The 21,764-nt window shown below is 44.4% G+C and overlaps 1 protein-coding gene across 2 annotated transcripts in view; it reads left to right on the top strand.

Annotated features, from left to right (window-relative positions):
• The window catches only part of CACNA2D1 (calcium voltage-gated channel auxiliary subunit alpha2delta 1), a 1,913,432-nt gene that overhangs the window by 1,182,156 nt on the left and 709,512 nt on the right, over positions 1–21,764 (top strand). For both annotated transcript variants that reach the window (XM_078674178.1, XM_078674177.1), the window contains exon 8: positions 1,204–1,273. In XM_078674178.1, coding sequence (XP_078530304.1) covers positions 1,204–1,273 — 70 coding nt within the window. The remainder of the gene's footprint in view (positions 1–1,203; positions 1,274–21,764) is intronic.

Raw genomic sequence — 21,764 nt, 5'->3', positions numbered from 1 at the left:
CTTCCAACCACCTTTGTCTCTCCGCCTTAATTAACCAATAAACCTTATTTTGAATAAATTAATCTATTTTATTCTTCAGATTTGTCTGTTTTAGCCCATTTGCAAGCACTCTAACTAGAGCTATGTAAAGTTTTCAAATTCTAACATTTATAGAATAATATGAATAGAAATTTTGAAGAAATTCCATGATGTCATGCATAATGCCCACAGGTGAACGGGAGGCAAATGCCTCCTAATAGTAAGTTCTGCTGGTTAATTCCACAAAAGAAAATACAAGCATATTTCTCACCTTTGTTTGTACTAGTGGATTAAGGTATTACCATGCTTAGCTATAACATCCCCTTAACATTTTTTCAATTAATTTCTAGGGTGTTACATATATATTAATATAGATTGTGCCTCTCACATTTTCACATTTGTTCTGTGGCCCCTTATAGTTATGATATGATCTAGTCTAAATCTCTGCTGCTATCCCTTTTCAAAAATAAGCCTCTGGTGAGATTCCAGATCTGTCTGTTTTTCTTCCTGTCCCCCATTATCACATTAGCTTAATCTTAGCTGTATGCCTAGAAGCCACCTTATAATTGAATTGAGCTTGAAGGGGCAGTCCTTACAGTTGTGGCTGGACAGAAGGCACAAAGCCACGCCTATTGTATACATGCCAGCTAATTTTAGCTAATGCAATTGCTTTGGATCAATATATCGTTCAATAGTAATTAAGCACATTTTGTGTGAGTTAGGAGTAGGACTTTATTGATTGTATTTGCACTTTATTTGAATCTTCTTGAATCTCGTAAATTATTCATTTTTATCAACGTGATGTTTTCAAAACCCATTCAGTTTACTCTCTTTGGATGGCTACTGTAGTGTATGCTAACGTAATTTCAAGAATTTACTTTCAAAACTGGATATTGTAGGCGAGATGAAAGTTTTGTTGTGAAAAACTAAATTCAATTTCCTATTCAATGAACAAATATATATGTGCAGGAAAAGGGATAAATGTATGACTTGTCATATTGGTGTCTGTGGGTCATTTTCTTTTTTTGCTACAAAACAGTATATATTTTTCTTAATCTGTGGTGAACAAATGGCATGTGTTTTGCAACCTTGCAGGAAGGTGCTTTCATTGTATTTTGCTGGGGTGGTGTTCTTTTAAGTTTGTTTATGTATGCATGTTGTTTGAACTGTGTTCTTTCCTTGTAGCTTCCCCTTGGGTAGATAAAAGCAGAAGTCTCAACAAGATTGATTTGTATGATGTGCGGAGAAGACCGTGGTAAGTGATTGTACACTAGTCCATGTACTATATTGCACATATTGTGTTTAACAAGAAGACCACGCCTGTTGCTTGTAATTAAAAGTGTAGATGCTATGACAAATAAAAGAGCCAGTGTTATATAGCAAAACATTATATTATGTGGTATTAAATGGTGCCTGCAACCTAGAGAGGTTCCATGTCACTGGGGAGAGGATGTAGCCTTAGGGCTAGATCGCTCAATGTACAAGCTGGGGAACCAGTTTTGATTCTCAGCAGCGACGCTCAACATCCTGTGATTCTCCCTGTGCCTACCAAAAATGAATGTGTCCTCATGTAACGAAAATGGTGCTATGTAAAGCGCTCTGATACCCAATATCTTCGTGTCTAGTTTGCACTATATATAACTCTAAAAAAAAAAAAGGAACTTTTTATGACTGAGTGAAAATGGCCAGATGACACTATTCAAGTCATTGCAAACACAGTTTCTTGTCCTGAACATTTGTATAACAGCTTAATACATTGTGGGTGTTGTCATTTCTGTGCTCCTCTTGAACTAATTAGAACAACACATCTGAAGTCAGTGATTACACATGAGATGAGAAGTTTAGGACTAGGGACCAGGGGCAATATTGCATTAAGTTCCCCTGGTGTGCAGCAGGCCCTTTGGTATTACAGAATAGGACGGAGATGCTTATGCATCCCCTTTAGTAATACCAATATAGCATAACATAGCATCCGTCTCACGACCAGCACCGACAACACCCTGACCAGCGCCGAACACCTGCATTTCCAGATCCACACCAACCCGAACACCACCCTCAGAGGCACCCTGATCTACCGACCCCCTGGACCACGCACACAATTCAGCGAGGACATCGCCGACTTCGTCAGCCCGCATGCCCTCCCCTCCGCTGACTACATCCTCCTGGGGGACCTCAACTTCCATCTGGAGAACAACAACGACCGCAACACCAGCACCCTGCTCGACAACCTCGCCAACCTGGGACTCAAGCAACTGGTGTCCACCCCCACCCACCTCGCCGGACACACACTCGACGCAGTCTTCTCCTCCAGCACAGACATCGACTTCAGCCACGCCACAGAACTTCAATGGACGGACCACAGCTGCGTCCACTTCACCTTCAAGAGAACGACGACCCACCACCACCAACAACAGGCCGCCCGCAGAAGCTGGAACAAGATCACAGCAGACCAGCTCGCCACCTCCCTGAGCCAGCACCCTCCTGCCAGCTCAGCGGACCCCAGCCAGGCCGCCGACAACCTCACGAAGTGGATCAGCAACTGCGCGGACGAACTCGCCCCACTGAGGACCCCGCCCAGCAGACCCGGCAGCAAGAAGGCCCCTTGGTTCACCGACGAACTCAAGAGCTCCAAGAAGAACTGCCGAGCCCTCGAGAAAGTCTGGAGAAGGGATCCGACACCGGACAACAGGACCTCCGTCAAGCTTGCCACCCGGAAACACCACCAGCTGATCCGCGCCGCCAAGAAAACAGCATTCAAGGACAGGCTGGACAACAACGCACACAACAGCAAGGAACTCTTCAACATCGTGAAAGAGCTCTCCAACCCCAGCGCAGGAAACAACGACATCACCCCATCGCAAGACCTCTGCAACTCCCTCGCCTCATACTTCCACAACAAGATCGCGGACATACACAACAGCTTCAACAACCAACCAACGCACACCATGACCGAACAACCACCCCCCACTACCACCCTCCACGCCTGGACCCCGATCAGCACCGAAGACACCATCCGCACGATGAACTCCATCCACTCCGGATCTCCGACCGACCCCTGCCCTCACCACGTCTTCAACAAGGCAGACGCTGTCATCGCACCCCACCTGCGAGACATCATCAACACATCCTTCGACACCACCATCTTCCCTGAGAGCTGGAAACACGCCGAACTCAGCGCTCTACTCAAGAAACCAACAGCGGACCCCACCGACCTCAAGAACTACCGCCCCATCTCGCTCCTCCCGTTTCCAGCCAAAGTCATCGAGAAGACCGTCAACAAGCAGATGGCCGCCTTCCTGGAGACGAACGGATCCCTCGACCCCTCACAGTCCGGCTTCCGAGCCAACCACAGCACCGAGACCGCCCTCATCGCCGCCACCGATGACATCCGAGCCCTGATGGACAATGGAGAAACAGCGGCCCTCATCCTCCTAGACCTCTCCGCGGCATTCGACACGGTCTGCCACCGCACCCTAGTACGGCGCCTCAGCAACATCGGAATCCAGGACAAGGCGCTGGAATGGATCATCTCCTTCCTCGACGGAAGAACACAGAGAGTCCGCCTACCACCGTACAAGTCAGAGGCCTCCGAAGTCATCTGCGGCGTCCCTCAAGGATCATCTCTGAGCCCCACCCTCTTCAACGTCTACATGAGCCCCCTCGCGGCCATCGTATGCAAACACAACCTCAGCATAATCTCCTACGCCGACGACACCCAGCTGATCCTCTCCCTGACCAACGACCCCGCCGCCGCCAGAGCCAACCTGCACGAAGGGATGAAGGAGGTAGCCGAGTGGATGACGACCAGCCGCCTAAAACTGAACTCGGACAAGACGGAGGTCCTCATCCTGGGACCCTCACCCTCCGCCTGGGACGACTCCTGGTGGCCTCCCGCCCTGGGCTCCGCACCCAAACCAACAGACCATGCACGCAACCTGGGCTTCATCCTGGACTCCTCCCTCTCCATGACCAGGCAAGTCAACAACGTCTCCTCGGCGTGCTTCAACACCCTACGCATGCTACGGAAGATCTTCTGGTGGATCCCCACCGAGACCAGGAGGACCGTCACCCAGGCCCTCGTCACCAGCCGACTGGACTACGGCAACGCCCTCTACGCCGGTACCACCGCCAAGCTCCAGAAGAGACTCCAGCGAATCCAGAACGCCACAGCCAGACTCATCCTCGACATCCCATGAACCAGTCACATCTCCGGACATCTCAGAGACCTTCACTGGCTCCCCGTCAGCAAAAGAATCACCTTCCGCCTCCTCACCCACGCACACAAAGCCCTACACGACCAAGGCCCGAGCTACCTCAACAGCCGAGTCAACTTCTACGCTCCCAAACGCCACCTCCGATCAGCCAACCACGCCCTCGCCGCCGTCCCCCGCATCCGAAGAGCGACTACAGGAGGAAGGTCCTTCTCCTACCTGGCTGCCAAGACCTGGAACTCCCTCCCGACCGACCTGCGCCTGACCCAAGACCACCTCTCCTTCAGGAGGAAGCTGAAGACCTGGCTGTTCGAGCAGTAGCGGCACCCCCCCCCCCCCCCCAGCGCCTTGAGACCCTACGGGTATGTAGCGCGCTTTACAAGTGTCATTGATTGATTGATTGATAACCCTGGGCGTAGTGGGCGTAGTGGGGCTCCACGGAGCTACGCGGAGTGGGCGAGAAGCTACGCCCACTCCCGCACTCCGCGTAGCCCCACTACGCACCTCCCTCCCGCTCTCTCCTAGATACATTATTTAAGCAACTACCCTGAATAAAACAATTTTAAAGCACTTACCTTGTCCGGGGCTCGTCCGGGGCTCGTCCGGGGCTCCCTCTTTGCATAGCGTCCTTTCCTGGATACCAATGCGCATGCGCGGGCGGGCGCGCATGCGCATTTCTCCCAAGAAATGCGCATGCGCGGGCGACCGCGCATGCGCATTTGTTTCCAGGAAAGGACGCTATTCAAAGAGGGAGCCCCGGACGAGCCCCGGACAAGGTAAGTGCTTTAAAATTGTTTTATTCAGGGTAGTTGCCTAAATAATGTATCTAGGGGAGGGCGGGAGGGAGGCGGGTGGCGGCCGACTCGGCTACGCACACGGAGTGGGCGTAGTGTTGCCGGCTACGCTGTCTACGCAAAATGCATAGAAGGCAACACTACGCCTACTCCGTGGGCGTAGCCGAATCGGACGCCCAGGGTTGAACTTAAAGCGCCAACAATACCTTCAGGGGGCGTTCCCTCATTAGCATAAGAGTGTACCCTATGCAAATGAGGGGATTCCTTTGCCTCTTTGCCCGTGCCATATTACAGATGTTGGCATAGAGGCAAATAAACTCTTGGGGGGTGCACTCAGTGCGTCTCCTTCTAGGTGCCACATTGTGAGTGCGCCCCCTTCTGGAGGGGAGAAGGGGGTACTGTGGAACCTCCAGACATCTCCTTACAAGCGGGTGCTGTCAGTAACTGCACCCACCTGCAAGGAGATCTCTAATACCCTTTAAAAATGCAAGTGGGTTGCTGCCTGCACTCAAAAAACACAGAACGGATGCCAGCTGCCACTCTGTGTTTTCACATGAATGTTCTGCCCCTAAGGCAGTGCGACTTTGCGGCTGCTCTGGGGGCAGTGCATACATTATATATATATATATCTATATATATATAGATATATATATATCGGAGCATGCAATTTTGACCCCATCACCGGATGATGACAAGAACAGTGCATTCTGGAACTTGGAGGCGCCATTGGTGTAAGGCGCGCCAGAACTAAGTCAGGTGTTGGAACATACTCACCTGCGGGGCAGCAGCTCATTAGTTAAGAGAGAGGGCGGGATATTTAAATCGAGCTGTGACGCCCTGCTCTCACACAGACACGCAAGCGGCGCTGACGAGGCGGGATGCCGAAATGCATACGCCGCAAGAACGTTGTGCCTGTTCACCTCTGCAAGAGCAGCTAAATAAAGTCTCCCTTTCTAATCTTCAAGTGGGTCTCGCTTCTTTCGTGTGGAGAAGGTGTTGGACATGTTAATGCGCGAGTGGCCAGTATCGCGCTGGAGACCCCCACACCACAATGCAGATCCGGTTTACATTGGTCACCGCCTTGAGTGGATTTCTCGCTTTCCAGGTTACTGGGATTACTGTGGTCCACCTCCAAATGCCGGGAGTGACAGAGGCGATACAGCAGATTTATCTGCTAGATGGGTTAAGCAATCCCTTGCTGGTGCCCCCGCGGACATATCTCCTGGCAATGTTGGAGGAGGTGTGATTGGGGATATGGGAGACGTGGCCGCTGGCTGGAGGAAGAACTCGGAGCATGCAATTTTGACCCCATCACCGGATGACGACAAGAACAGTGCATTCTGGAACTTTGAAGCGCCATTGGTGTAAGGCGCGCCAGAACTAAGTCAGGTGTTGGAACATACTCACCTGGGGGGCAGCAGCTCATTAGTTAAGAGAGAGGGCGGGATATTTAAATCGAGCTGTGATGCCCTGCTCTCACACAGACACGCAAGCGGCGCTGACGAGGCGGGATGCCGAAATGCATACGCCGCAAGAACGTTGTGCCTGTTCACCTATGCAAGAGCGGCTAAATAAAGTCTCCCTTTCTAATCCTCAAGTGGGTCTCGCTTCTTTCATGTGGAGAAGGTGTTGGACATGTTAATGCGCGAGTGGCCAGTATCGCGCTGGAGACCCCCACACCACAATGCAAATCCGGTTTACATTGGTCACCGCCTTGAGTGGATTTCCCGGTTTCCAGGTTACTGGGATTACTGTGGTCCACCTCCAAACGCCGGGAGTGACAGAGGCGATACAGCAGATTTATCTGCTAGATGGGTTAAGCAATCCCTTGCTGGTGCCCCCGCGGACATATCTCCTGGCAATGTTGGAGGAGGTGTGATTGGGGATATGGGAGACGTGGCCGCTGGCTGGAGGAAGAACTCGAGCATGCAATTTTGACCCCATCACCGGATGATGACAAGAACAGTGCATTCTGGAACTTGGAGGCGCCATTGGTGTAAGGCGCGCCAGAACTAAGTCAGGTGTTGGAACATACTCACCTGGGGGGCAGCAGCTCATTAGTTAAGAGAGAGGGCGGGATATTTAAATCGAGCTGTGACGCCCTGCTCTCACACAGACACGCAAGCGGGGCTGACGAGGCGGGATGCCGAAATGCATACGCCGCAAGAACGTTGTGCCTGTTCACCTCTGCAAGAGCGGCTAAATAAAGTCTCCCTTTCTAATCCTCAAGTGGGTCTCGCTTCTTTCGTGTGGAGAAGGTGTTGGACATGTTAATGCGCGAGTGGCCAGTATCGCGCTGGAGACCCCCACACCACAATGCAGATCCGGTTTACATCGGTCACCGCCTTGAGTGGATTTCTCGCTTTCCAGGTTACTGGGATTACTGTGGTCCACCTCCAAATGCCGGGAGTGACAGAGGCGATACAGCAGATTTATCTGCTAGATGGGTTAAGCAATCCCTTGCTGGTGCCCCCGCGGACATATCTCCTGGCAATGTTGGAGGAGGTGTGATTGGGGATATGGGAGACGTGGCCGCTGGCTGGAGGAAGAACTCGGAGCATGCAATTTTGACCCCATCACCGGATGACAACAAGAACAGTGCATTCTGGAACTTGGAGGTGCCATTGGTGTAAGGCGCGCCAGAACTAAGTCAGGTGTTGGAACATACTCACCTGGGGGGCAGCAGCTCATTAGTTAAGAGAGAGGGCGGGATATTTAAATCGAGCTGTGACGCCCTGCTCTCACACAGACACGCAAGCGGCGCTGATGAGGCGGGATGCCGAAATGCATACGCCGCAAGAACGTTGTGCCTGTTCACCTCTGCAAGAGCGGCTAAATAAAGTCTCCCTTTCTAATCCTCAAGTGGGTCTCGCTTCTTTCGTGTGGAGAAGGTGTTGGACATATATATATATATATATATATATATATATATATATATATATAATATATATATATATTATATATATATATATTCACTGAAAAAACCATAGGTTATAGACCATATATAGTTAGGAATTAGCATTTAAAAAACCTTATTTTACTCACACAAAACCATTGAAATTCCATATATAGTTAGTTGCACTAACTATATATCGCGCACCCGCAATCCACTGCTGATCATGTCACATATTACATCATTCATGACATGGTCAGTGACATCACTGATGACATCACTGATGACATCTCAAATGACATCACTGATGACATCACTGATGACAACATCCAGTGACTGTATGTTTCTGTAAAGTTAAAATATGTCTTACATATTGAAGAATGAGTGGATGTATAAGTGTCTGGATGAAGGATTTAGTAGGTGCGTGACTGACTGTATGAGTGAGTGATTAAATGTGTCTCACTGAATGCATGGGTTAGTGACTAAACTGTCTTAATTTGTGCATCATTATGTCTGTTGTGATGTAAACTGCTGCATGTGTTGATCATTAGCTATACGAGAGGCTATATGTGTTATTAATTGGTTGCCCAAGTATTTCTATGGGAGATTGAGTTTGTGTGGGGGTGGCTGGAAGGTGTGTGACTCTATGCATAGATGTGTGAGCAGTTTATTCACTAGGTGTATGAGTTCAAGACTGCATGTGGAAACAGCTACATGGGCAGTTGACTGTGTGCATGAGTGTATTGATGAGTGAATGGATATCTCAATGCTACATGTCATAGTAAGTACATATGTTAAACACAGTACATGTGAGAGTTGGCATATATAAATAACTGTGCATGAGAGCCACTGAATGAGTGAGTGGGTGTATCGATCATTGTGAACTTGTATCAGGGATTGTATAAGAGAGTAAATATGTGTTAGTATATGTTTCAATAAGTAAGGTGTGTTTAACTGTATAGTTGAAGAAAGGGAGGTGAGATTGTTTCTTTGCATGACTGACTGGGTGTGTGAGTAACTCCATGGATGAGTGGCAGTGTGTGAGTGTCTGTATACACTGAGTGTATCTAAGGTTATATTAGAGTCTGAAGAGGTTTATCGTATTAGCACAAGAATGATGTCAAATGAGATGTCATCAGTGATGTCATCAGTGATGTCATTTGAGATGTCATCAGTGATGTCATCAGTGATGTCACTGACCATGTCATGAATGATGTAATATGTGACATGATCAGCAGTGGATTGCGGGTGCGCGATATATAGTTAGTGCAACTAACTATATATGGAATTTCAATGGTTTTGTGTGAGTAAAATAAGGTTTTTTAAATGCTAATTCCTAACTATATATGGTCTATAACCTATGGTTTTTTCAGTGAATTTCAATGTTTTTTTAATAGCAAATATCATAAGCTGTCGAATGTCAAGTACGTGGTAAGTAAAAACATTTTCGTGTTTATGCACACTGATCTGCTTTGAATGCTGCCCCCCACCCCTCATTTCTATTAGGAGTACTCTCTCTTTGCAGATAGTGAAGGGTAGTTAACGCAGGCCTTTGCCCCCGTTGTAATCCGTCGTGCCTACTTCTCTCTCCATTTGATTGATTGTTCTCTTTGGTTCATTCTCTATTTACAAACAAGCACAGAGTCGCAATACTCTGTTTAGTCTTTGCAGATAGCGAAAAATCGTGTAAAAAAACAAAAGGAATCGAGCAAAATCAGTAGGCCACTAATGGGATCTCTTTTTGACCTCCCTAAAATAGAAACATTAGGAACAACCTGTTGATAATACCAATGTGTATGTACATAAGCGGCGTTCATTTGTGTTCACAGTACCCCTTGTTGATTGTTTGAATCGAGCATTGAATTGTTCGAAGTTGGTTCTCTTAAGAATCTTCTCTGCCTGCAAACGAGGAAGAATAGGAATATTCTCTCTCCCTTTGCAGATAGTGAAGGGTAGGTAACGCAAACCTTTAACACGTCGTGCCTATTTCGTTCCTCATTGATTGATTGTTTCCCCAAACATTGACAGTTTGGGAATTGGTTCTTTTTGGAGATATTCCCTGTTTGCAAATATACATAGGAAAATCTTTGCAAATAGTGAAAGGGTACGTAATGCGGACCTTTCTCCCCCGTTGTAATCTGTCATGCCTATCTACTCCCCACTTATTGATGCACCTGTTTCACCCGGACCATTTACTAGAGATACGTCATCTGGCCCGACCAGAGAGCACCCCTAGTGAAAAGGACATATGCAATAATAACGAAGTGATCACTGTATCCTGTTAACAGAAACTTTAGCATGAAACAACCTGGAAAGAAAAGAATAGGAAAACGAAAATCAGTAGGCCACTGATGAACATGAACTTTTATTAAACAACGAACAAAGAAACGATAACATAACGTAATGATAAAACCTATTAATGTCCTAGAAACAAGAAAACGTTAAAATATGCCAGTGGTGAGAGACCAGAAAAACAGTAAGAGAAACCAAATCACCCCTCGCTGTCCCACCGCCTGCCACGCCAAAAAAATCGATAGACTAGGGAAAATGCAAGTCAGTAGAACATCCGCCCCCGCTCTGGAAACTTCCAAGGTGGGGCAGGGTTGCGGCTACGCCCAGCCGGGAGCAGCCCATATAAGGCGGGTCCTGCTGCCACGCCTCGGCCAGGAGATCCTAACGTAGGGTGTAGCCGGAGGAGAGGCCGAGGCCAGCGGGACCCGGCCAGGGGATTGCCTTTACAACGCTGAAGAGTTGCAGGGGGGGGAATATCTCCTCGACCCTCCCCTCTCTCTCCCAGTCCGGCCGCGGTGGCCCTTGACAGTTTCAGGTAGTCCCGCCACATGCTCTTCCGGTCCGGCCACCAACGGTCGGGGGGCCAAGGCCGACGGGATCCGGCCGCAGCCGATAAACCAAGGAACCCGTTCATGGGGCCAGAGCCAGGGGCGTCCGGCCAACATCCACCGGAAGCCCGGCCCGAAGACGGACGGGACACTTCTTCTTTCTTGAATAATGGCTGCGACAACACTGGGGGGGGGATGTCTTGCACATGCCTCCGACCCCCCCCCCCCCTCGTCCTCATCGCCTGGTCCGGCCATAACAAATCTCAAGCGAGACGCCGTGGGGTGCACTGGGAGGGAGAGACGGTGCGAACAGGCCTCTCCCGCCTCCCCAGGTGGAGGCTTCCCAGCTGCACCCTCAGCGCTCCAGGCGCCCGGAAAAGGGTTCTTCCACTGTGGCCATGCTGCAACGTCTCGCCCGGCAGGGTGGAGCCCGTCCGCTCATTTGACCCCGCGATCGCCAGTAGCTACCGAACTCTCAAAATGGCGGTCGACCTGGCAAGAGCGGGCCCAGCATAAAGAAATGGCCCGGTCACTGGTTGACTCCACCACCGTAGTCCTCCACGACCTTGAAGATTCTAGAGGAGCCGCGGGAGTCTCCGACCCCCGATGGGGAATGACTGCCATGATCGCCCGTGGAGTGACGAAACTGTATCCGCGGGACGTCGGCGCTCCCATGCTGGCGCCAGCCTCACTTTGAATTACTAGAATCCTGCAGACCTCAGTTCCGGTGAAAGCACAGTGTGACCCGGTAGGAAAAATTGTTGCACCCCCTCCCCTTTTTGACTGATAGTTCAAACCACCGATCCTTTCCTTTGCCCTTTTAACGGAACTTTGGACTGTCTCCCCCTCTTTTACATTTTCTAGAGAAAACAAAACATTAACCACTACATTAGCATAGCAGTTGACACCAGAACTGTTTTCAAATTGAAAACCAACAACATCTTCAACAGAATCCTTTTTGTTTCTGCTGTGACCCTGCTACAGCACAGGCATTGTCCCCAGCAGTAATTCTGCAATGCCGGTAAGAATAGCTGTGGTGCCTACTGGACTCACTCACCCCCGCGGCGCCCCACGCCGTTATTTGCTGGGCGGCAACTTACTAGACATCACTTTCGTGCCATCTAGATTTCAGCGCGTTCTGCTGCCTTGGAACTATTCGCACAACAGACTGCTACTGACGACCCACCCCCAGGCAACATCTTCTGAATTTTCATAAATTGAAAGAACTAGTAACATGTCCTCATCAGGAATTCAAAAGAAATTGCCACGGTCTCTTCGTTGTTTAAATGTTTTTACTGTTTTTGTTTTGTTGTATATATTTATATGTTATTAAAGTTTTATATTCCTACTACTTTGTTGGAGTGCTATATATTTTTAATGTGACACATAATTGTAAAAACTTTGATGTACAAAGAGTCATTCCTGGAATCTTCCGCTTCAGGCTCGGTCCCCTCCCCAATCACAATACAGGATGGTTTTCAGATAGTAGGAACACGTGTGGTGTGACGGATCTCATCGGGTGTGGGCCTTGATCTACTATAACTCCTTTGAAGAGGGGTGATTCTTTACAGCTGGGGCCATAAACTACATCTGCAGGGCTAGGTGATAGCCTGGACAATCGGACACAGAGGAAGACGAGTGTCAGAGGGTGCGGTAGTGAATAGGGCGAAAGGGAGGTGTCGGGCGGGCACAGAGTGTGATTTTCAGGGAAGAGCAGAGCAGATGGGGGAGGTTTATTGCCGATGCATAAGACAGAGAGCGGGGGTGACCAGTGCCTGGGGAAGATGCTTGCGAGGGTGGGGAGCCATGCTACGAATCGACAGCGTGCAGAGAGTGGGTCTGGTCAAGGCATCTAAAATGGCTGCTGTGCACGACAAAAGTGTGGCATTTCAAAAAAGGCAAGATGGCGCAGACAATGTTTTTCAACACTTCCTCATTTCCTTCGAATCGAACGTTAACAGACGTTGGTGCATATTACCAAAGTTAAGCGATATTTATCGCTAACGATGCTTACCAACGAATTTTTTACCGCTAAGCATCGTCAGAAATTATCGAAGATAAACCTTGCTATTATCAAGGTTTATCGCAAATGCGATAATAAACGGCCGCAATGCATGAATATCGCTAAAAAGTCAGCGATATTCATGCATTACCGAGCTAATGCTCTTAGCCATGTTATCCACCTCCCATTGGATAACATGGCTAAGAACTGCTCAGGGCAGGTGTTACTTTTTGGAGATATTCGCGCTTAGCGCGAATATCTCCAAAAGTTGGTAATAGGAGATAGATATCTTGCATGTTGTAATGCAAATTATTGTGGTATATGGAACTCATACCATAATCTCTCAGGAAAGCAGAAACTGATCCTTTTGGGACCGCCTGAAAAGGCCTAGGGGGTGAGGGGTACTCTACTTTGCCCCCTTTTCACGTTCCGAACTATTTTATTTTACTCTCTTCTGTAATTACACAAAATAGCAGCGATAAGATGCATCGGAGACACACAGTGAGAGAAAGGAGGCCGGAGATGAAGAAGAGATGTCAAATACACATTGGAGATAATATAGTGGCAGAAGGGAAGTAAATATGAGTAAACTTACCATGTAACATAAAAATGTTGCACTCTATACTATAAGTCTCATTTTATACTACAATCACTTCGCTACAACCTCATAAATTAAAAATAAAAATGAATAATGTCTCAAACAATTTTTGATTTCTAAATATAAATTTATTCTTCAGAATTTTCTAAATTTGAAAGAACTAGTAACATGTCCTCATCAGCAATTTCCTCATGAAAAGTCTGCAATGATGATTCTTGTAACTCTATGGTCTCCAAACATTCGATAAATTCGCCATCAACAGATTGATCAAAAAAATTATTCAAGTCATCTCCTCCTTGTGACAATATTTCATTATTGGTGCTGTCAATTTCAATCAATGTAGTGGAATCATTCAAGTCATCTCCTCCTTGTGACAATATTTCATTATTGGTGCTGTCAATTTCAATCAATGTAGTGGAATCATTCAAGTCATCTCCTCGTGACAATATTTCATTATTGGTGCTCTCAATTTCAATCAATGTAGTGGAATCATTCAAGTCATCTCCTCCTTGTGACAATATTTCATTATTGGTGCTGTCCATTTCAATCAATCTAATGGAATCATACAAGTCATCTCCTCCTTGTGACAATATTTCATTATTGGTGCTCTCAATTTCAATCAATGTAGTGGAATCATTCAAGTCATCTCCTTGTGACAATATTTCATTATTGGTGCTGTCCATTTCAATCAATCTAATGGAATCATACAAGTCATCTCCTCCTTGTGACAATATTTCATTATTGGTGCTCTCAATTTCAATCAATGTAGTGGACAATTCAAAAGAAATTGCCACGGTCTCTTCATTGTGAGCCATTTTATTTTGAAATTGCTTGCTGTAAATTGCAGAAAAAAATAATCACTTTCATTTATCGTTTTTAGTAATACATAATATAAAACTAACTTTATCAAGTATTTAGTATAACAGAAGGACTGCAAATAAATAACAGAAAACATTTTTCAAATTATCTTCAAGTGTACAACATAGTTCCCCTTACAAAGAAATTGCCACGGTCTCTTCATTGTGAGCCATTTTATTTTGAAATTGCTTGCTGTAAATTGCAGAAAAAAATAATCACTTTCATTTATCGTTTTTAGTAATACATAATATAAAACTAACTTTATCAAGTATTTAGTATAACAGAAGGACTGCAAATAAATAACAGAAAACATTTTTCAAATTATCTTCAAGTGTACAACATAGTTCCCCTTACAAATTAACAACTCACCTTTTTAAAAGTAGGAGAAGTGTTAGTACTGTGTAAATCAAACACCAGAAATTCACCACCAAAAATTCCTCACAAATGTACCTCAGACAGTAGTATCACAAAATGGCTGTGGTTTCCTCTCATTTGACATATATACATAACCAATTAACTTTCATCACACACAAATACAAAACCAAAGTAACATTTTAATTGGTTCTAAATTTCAACACTTTCAAATGTGTTTTCCCCATGCAATTTTCCATAGGACATTTACATACGTCTACAGCCTGAATGGCTGAACGGAATTACACCAAACTTGGCAAAATGGTACATCAAACCTAAGAGGTCAGGAAGGATCTACTATGCCCCCTTATGGTCATTTCCCCCTTCGCTTTGGCCTCCTCTTGTCTCTCAATCCTACCGAGAGACAAGATGGCGGCCGCTACGGACTGTTTGGAATGTTGACAGACGCCGGAGAACCAATCAGCTTCGCAAAGCTCCGTAACGCGAAAAGTACGCGAAGCGGAGCGCTGTTACAGATATATATCTTTTTTTGAACGTTAATTTCTCAAAATCCACTGGAGCACATATATTGAGACCTAGCAAAGGCACATCGGGCTACCAGTCCCTAATATTTTGCCAAGTTTCGTGCAAATCCATTTAGCCGTTCGATTATTGACATTTAGATACGTCTACAGCCTGAATGGCTGAACGGAATTACACCAAACTTGGCAAAATGGTACATCAAACCTAAGAGGTCAGGGAGGATCTACTATGCCCCCTTATCGTCATTTGCCCCTTCCCTTTCGCCTCCTCTTGGCTCTCGATCCTACCGAGAGACAAGATGGCGGCCGCTACGGACTGTTTGGAATGTTGACAGACGCCGGAGAACCAATCAGCTTCGCTTCACAAAGCTCCGTTGCGCGAAAAGTACGCGAACTGGAGCGCTGCCCGGTCCGCTGTTACAGATATATATCTTTTTTTAAACGTTAATTTCTCAAAATCCACTGGAGCACATATATTGAGACCTACAAAAGGCACATCGGGCTACCAGTCCCTACAATTTTGCCAAGTTTCGTGCAAATCCATTCAGCCGTTCGGGCTAAAAGTGAGGCCAACCGCCCTATGGAAAACTCAATGTTAAAAACACGTTTTGGGACCCCCCTTTTTTCTCGACCCCCCCTGGACGAACCCCCCCCCCAATTTTCAGGGGCTGCTCAGAAACAAAATGTGCCATTTTCCTGAAAATTTCAGCCAATTCCGTCCACAAACGCCAAAGTTATTAGACATAGAATTTTCAAAAAACCCATAGAGAAAAAATCCTAACTATATATACCTACTGGCGACCGCCAGTAGGTAATATATATATATATATATATATATATATATATATATATATATATATATAAGGCATACGACGTCTTCTGAGTTTGGTGGAACTAGACGAGACAAACCCGCAACTGGTGCAAATTTAATTTATTTTGAGTCCAACACCAAATCCGCCATAACGTTTCAGCCCGCGAAGGGCCTTGATCACATGACATCGCTGAGAAGGCGGTGTGAAATTTAAAGTGCAAGCGTGCAATTAGTTTCATAAACGTAGAAGTCAGACTTAAAAACCTCAGTAAAGCGGATAAACAACGGGTATAAGATTTTGGTTGACTGAAATAAATGTAAAATACAATAAATAGCAGAGCATATCATAAAATCAGATAATCCAACAGTAGAATGAATAAATATGTGTAAAAAAGACCCTGAATAATATCATAAACCTAAAGTCTTTTTACCATATCATTACATATACACACTCAATTTGATACTGTTAAAAACCTTTCAAAACAGCTCACTAAGGACAAATCTACATTTATGGTACAACTTAAAATTATTCATTAATGAGTGCAAACAGCCTCTATTTTGTTCAATCATATAGTACCACCTAAGATTGCATGTCCAAGCAGTCTAACCATTTCAACGCATATACCCCATCATATATATATATATATATATATATATATATATATATATATATATATATATATATATATATATATATATATATATATATATATATATATATATATATATATACATATATATATATATACAGGTACATGTATTTATTTAATAATAAATGTAAATTTGATAACTTTTAAACAGAATTTCAAAGTCTGTTGATCAGTTAGAATATATTTTTAGAAGATTTTACCACATATTAAAAATAAAAGTGGTGGTGAGTCTTCTTTAGGAATGGTTCATTATATTATTTTATTAAAAATTCACATTAAATTAGATCAGTTACTTTGCCGTAAATGTAATTTATTGTTTGCAGGTTAATAATACATAAATTACATTAATTTATTATTCTACAGTTCTAATATACAATACCTTTCATATATTTTGAGTTCTTTTTTTCATGGTGATTGTGTCACTTGGAAATAGTGAATAGATAAAATGTGGAGAAATACAACCCAGGTGAAAAAGTAAATATACAGATGAGTAAATATACATCTGTATATTTAACTTTTGAAGTGAACCACAAAATTACAGGCTTACTGACTGGAAACAAATTGAAACATGTTTGGGAAAATGGCTCTTTGTTGCACTGATTTAATATAATATAAACAGGGTCATTTGAATTAAGCGGTTTTCCGGTCACAGCATTTTACACATAAATATGGATTTGCCGCAAATGGCACATAATACATCATCTGCAGCATAATCTGTAGGTTTTTTTTAAACAATTGTTTCTAGAAAAAAGAGATGAAAAAATACTAAAAACACAGCAATACATGTCGCCGTAGAGTGAAAGGCCCTTCAGTAAGGTTGACCGGTTACCTCTCAGTGGCGCAATGCTATATTTGGGTGTTAAGCTGCCACTAATGAACCAACACCTTTGCCCAGACAGTGATAATGTGGAAAAATGACTAAATGATGAAGTAATACTCTGTCAAAATGTGCCACATTATACTACATAATTTCCCTTTTGTCACTGCGTAATTTATATTTTGTTGCCACGTAATTTTGTCAACCCTGTCACATAAATTGGTCCTCCTCTGCTGCGTAATGCCAATGGACCTGAATATAAACAGATCAATTGTGGACCGAAAGGCTCATGCTTCAAAGGCAAACCATTTTTTCCATCTAGGTCCAAGGAAATAATGCTAAGGGGGCTGGAATAATTAAATTATATTCGTCCCTTTCTACCTCAAACTTCACATCAGCTACTTTCATTAATATTGAAGTTCATTCTTCTTTATAGACAACTGCTTATCAAATGAATACTCAAGTCTAACACAAACCTCATCACTCTTTGTTTTAGATTATTTTGGATGGGAGCATGTTTAATTTTCCCCTTGCATTTACAGTCCCTTTGCTTACAAAGTCCAATCTGCACAATATTAAGAACATGTGTGCTATCCTTTTATTTGAAAAACTCCCATGGTAAGAAAGAAAACAATTCAAAATCATGCGTGTCAATGTTTCTCCATGTTCTCTAAAACCAAGGCTTGAATGCATGTTGACAGAATTGTGAAATGTTCTGTGTTACTTTATGTGCATCTAACTCTTTAAAAGGTGCGTGATGGAAAAACTATTAAATCCATCATGTGATTGGGATTTATGAGAACGTGGATTATTAATTGTGGTGGATGACAGTCCATCACAAGTAATAATGTCCCTTCTTTTGTTAGGTCCAGTAAAAGTTTCAGTGATTTAAACCTGGGTTCAACCCCTGTTTGCTAAGGCGCAGAGCAGAAATGGCTTAAGAAAATGTGTAAAGTATTTAAAAGTACCAAAACATCTAACAAGTCAAAAACACAAGACAATAAAAATCCCACTTCAATTTATAAGAATATAGAATAATGTATCGAACAAATTGAAACCAAAACAACAGATATGCAATAAGGGGATCCAGAGATGTGACATTTTAAAATTTTAAATAAAAATCGCCACACAAATTGTTAATCCCAATATTGGTCAAACGGTTGTGGTTGACTGGGTCCTATGCAAGTTTAGGGCCAACTGCGATGGAGAGCAGGTCAAAAACAGAAACCAAGTTCGACCCAGAAAGAGGCTTAACCTTCTGACTTTGTCTCTGAAATGTTATTAAAAAATTTCAGTGGTGCAAGGTTTCAAGTTGATGCCTAGAAGGGCTCCATGAAGCCATATGGCCATTGGTGAGGTCGTGGTGAAGCCAATGTCTTTTGGCAGGAAAGCTCAGAGCAAAAGAAATTCTAAATTCGTGCCCAAGGAAGGTCGCACACCAGCCTTATACTTTTTGCACCTTCGCCCGGTTAGGATTTCCACCTTCGAAATCAATCACTTTTTTTATTTTTGCTTGGATTCCTCCATCAATCAAGGCTGAATGCTATAGCCAAGCAGGGCTCTTCAAGACTGAATTCCCTTTACGGCACAAGACACAGAAATTGATTTTCTGCTGTGGAAAAGCTCAGAGGGGGATCAACCTTAATCTTTAGTCCATCAGAAGCACACCTTTGTTGGATTGACAGGTTTTGACATGGTTCCCTGGAGGTCTTTGGAACCAGTGTCTAAGCCCCAGGTTTTTCAGGATGTTAGGAGGAGTACACATTGACAGAGCTAAGTATACCAGGACCTCAAGAACAGCATTTGGAGGTCAAGCCTAACTCCAGCAGTTGCCACCACCAGGTTCCACGGCAGGTCCAGTTGGAACTTCTGACAGGATCTTTAGGAAAAAGGGTTTCATGCAGCTTTATGTAGCCATTAAGCTTAATAGGAGGTTAGCCTGCCAACCCTTGGAGTCCACCTCTTTGTCTTGGGTACCAGTAAGAGCAGATCCAGTCCTTCAGGTCTCAACAGCAGGGACAGTCGTAATGTCATCCTCAAGTCTAGAAGCATTCTGAAGAGCATGCCCAGGAATGTCACCTTTATCCATGGCACTTGTAGGCACTTGTAGGTGGGGGAGACTCCTAGACGCTACCTGATCAATGGGGAAAGTAATCTGCTACCTGATCAATTGGGAAACGATCCTGGGGATTACCCTAACCACTTTTGCAGCAATTCCAGTTTGTCTAATAGGAAATAGCCCTACACTGCACCTTTCTACATACATCCAACATGGCAGGACCCATCTACCATTGTGCAGAGTCTGTGTGTCCACCTCAGAGGTATAGCCAGGGAACTGAGCAACCCCTCATCTGTGCTCATTTCAACACAGTTCTGGGGCAGCTCTTCTCCCACTGAGGGTATTGCCTGCCTACATGGAGAGACTAAAAAAGTCCCTGTTCAGTTGTCTGCTAACATTAGTCTGTTAATCAAGCTTTTATACAGCCAAGATGGTCATCCTGCCAGACAAACAGAAACACCTCACGATATCCAAGACCTTGGTTTTGCTTTGGCAGCAGTTTTTGCACCTCATCAAGGGAACTATTCAGCTGCCAGGCGACAATGGGAGCTCATTCAAATGGGTCTCTAGTGATTTTAGCCAGGAAAATGGTTACTCTCTAAAAGTAGCTTTTCCGTAATAGCTAGTAAGAAATACATTTTACCATTAAATTGATTTTTAATAACTTCTAAAAAGACACTTTGTATTATATTCCTAGCTAGCGTCTAACCAAAATTAGTATTATTAAATGTAAAAATGTAACCCAGTGTTTTCCTGTGGAACAGCCAGATTTGCTAAATTGAAGATAACTTGGATACAACAACTGTAACTATTGTTGAAAAATCACTTTTACAGATCCTAAGTGATTGCCTTTTTTCAATCAGACTCCAGCACCGGCAAAGGGGAACAATCCACTTGCTTCTAGGTTTAACATATAACGAGCAGAAGAACAACAATTGTTCGTCTGTTTCATCTACAGACGTGCTGAAAAAGCAATGTCGATGCCCGGGTTTGTTGGTGTCCCATGATGTGGGCGGTATAGGCTGCAACTGGTAGGGTTCCATATCTAAACTGTAAAAACAATGTGCTGGCACCTGCCAGATGAATATAATTTAAGAATTTCTCAGTATTGGTAATATATTTATGCTAGTAAGGGTGCCCATAGAACTGTGCATCTCATTTTGGACAGCAGCTTTCTCCTGGAATCGTAATTGTACCACTGGGGCAGCATAGGCATGGATGGAAGAAGGATGTTTCCAAACATTAGCCAAACCACGATCAAACAAAGCTTTTTTTACATAGGCCAGCCATTTCATTTTTGTAGATGACTGTAGTTCTGAAATCTCTGCAGACTCCTATCTGTAAGGATGAAATTCACTTGCAGACCAAATGCGTATCCAATATCATAGTGGTCTCAAGGAAAGGAGGCTAACTCTGTAGTTGGGGTAATATCTAGGAGCCAGTGGCATGCCCCTTCCTAAACCAGTGATGGTTTTGATCAACGTTATTTTCAGCAAATCCTATCAGGCCATTATTACAATGACCCCATTGCTCAGCTCCAAAAAGTGCTGTACCCATAACTTATGTCTTGTAGATTTCCATGGCAGGGAGAATTGGAAACCAAGAGGCCCTTTTAGCAAATCTACATATGGCCCCTGTTCGTGCTTAATCATAAGTGAGCTTTTAGGAATCTGACGGTCCCAAGACCCGGGATTCGCCAACCAAATTCCTAAATAGTCAAACTCCTTGACCCTTTCCAAGACTTCTTTTTCTACATTGATGGCACCTTTCACCCTTTTTTCTAGAGAAGTTCATCTACTTAGTTTTAGAGGCATTGATGTTAAGGCCATACTCCATGCAGAACAATCTAGAGTTGTCGACCAGGTTTTGAAGAACTCTTAGTTTTAGCCAATAAAAGAATGTTGTCAGAAAAAAAGAGGTGGAACTTTCTGTCCTGCCAAAATAGGTGAATCGTTGACACAATTAAACAGATACTTGACACAGTAGATAATATACAAGAGAAAAAGCGTTGGCGCAAGAACACATCATTGGCGCACTCTATTTTCAATAGAAATTGCCTTAGTTGGCTCCCTTCTTATGCCACACTGCCCATTGCATAATTCTCATGGAATCCATAATTATATGCAGGGAATCCCTACCCCATGTAGGACCTCCCATAATTTGTTTCTAGGGACCAAATCAAAAGCGGTAAAGAGATCAATGAATGCCACAAAAAAGATCTCCCTCCCCTATATCTACAGTCTTGACCAAAAGAAAGTGGAAGACCTGGTCAATTGCACTGGTCTTGGACCTGAAACCTGCCTGTATATCCAAAAGAATG

This window comes from Lissotriton helveticus, chromosome 1_1 (assembly GCF_964261635.1).
Source record: "Lissotriton helveticus chromosome 1_1, aLisHel1.1, whole genome shotgun sequence".
Classification (NCBI taxonomy): domain Eukaryota; kingdom Metazoa; phylum Chordata; class Amphibia; order Caudata; family Salamandridae; genus Lissotriton; species Lissotriton helveticus.
This window is presented reverse-complemented; position numbering and strand designations above follow the sequence as displayed.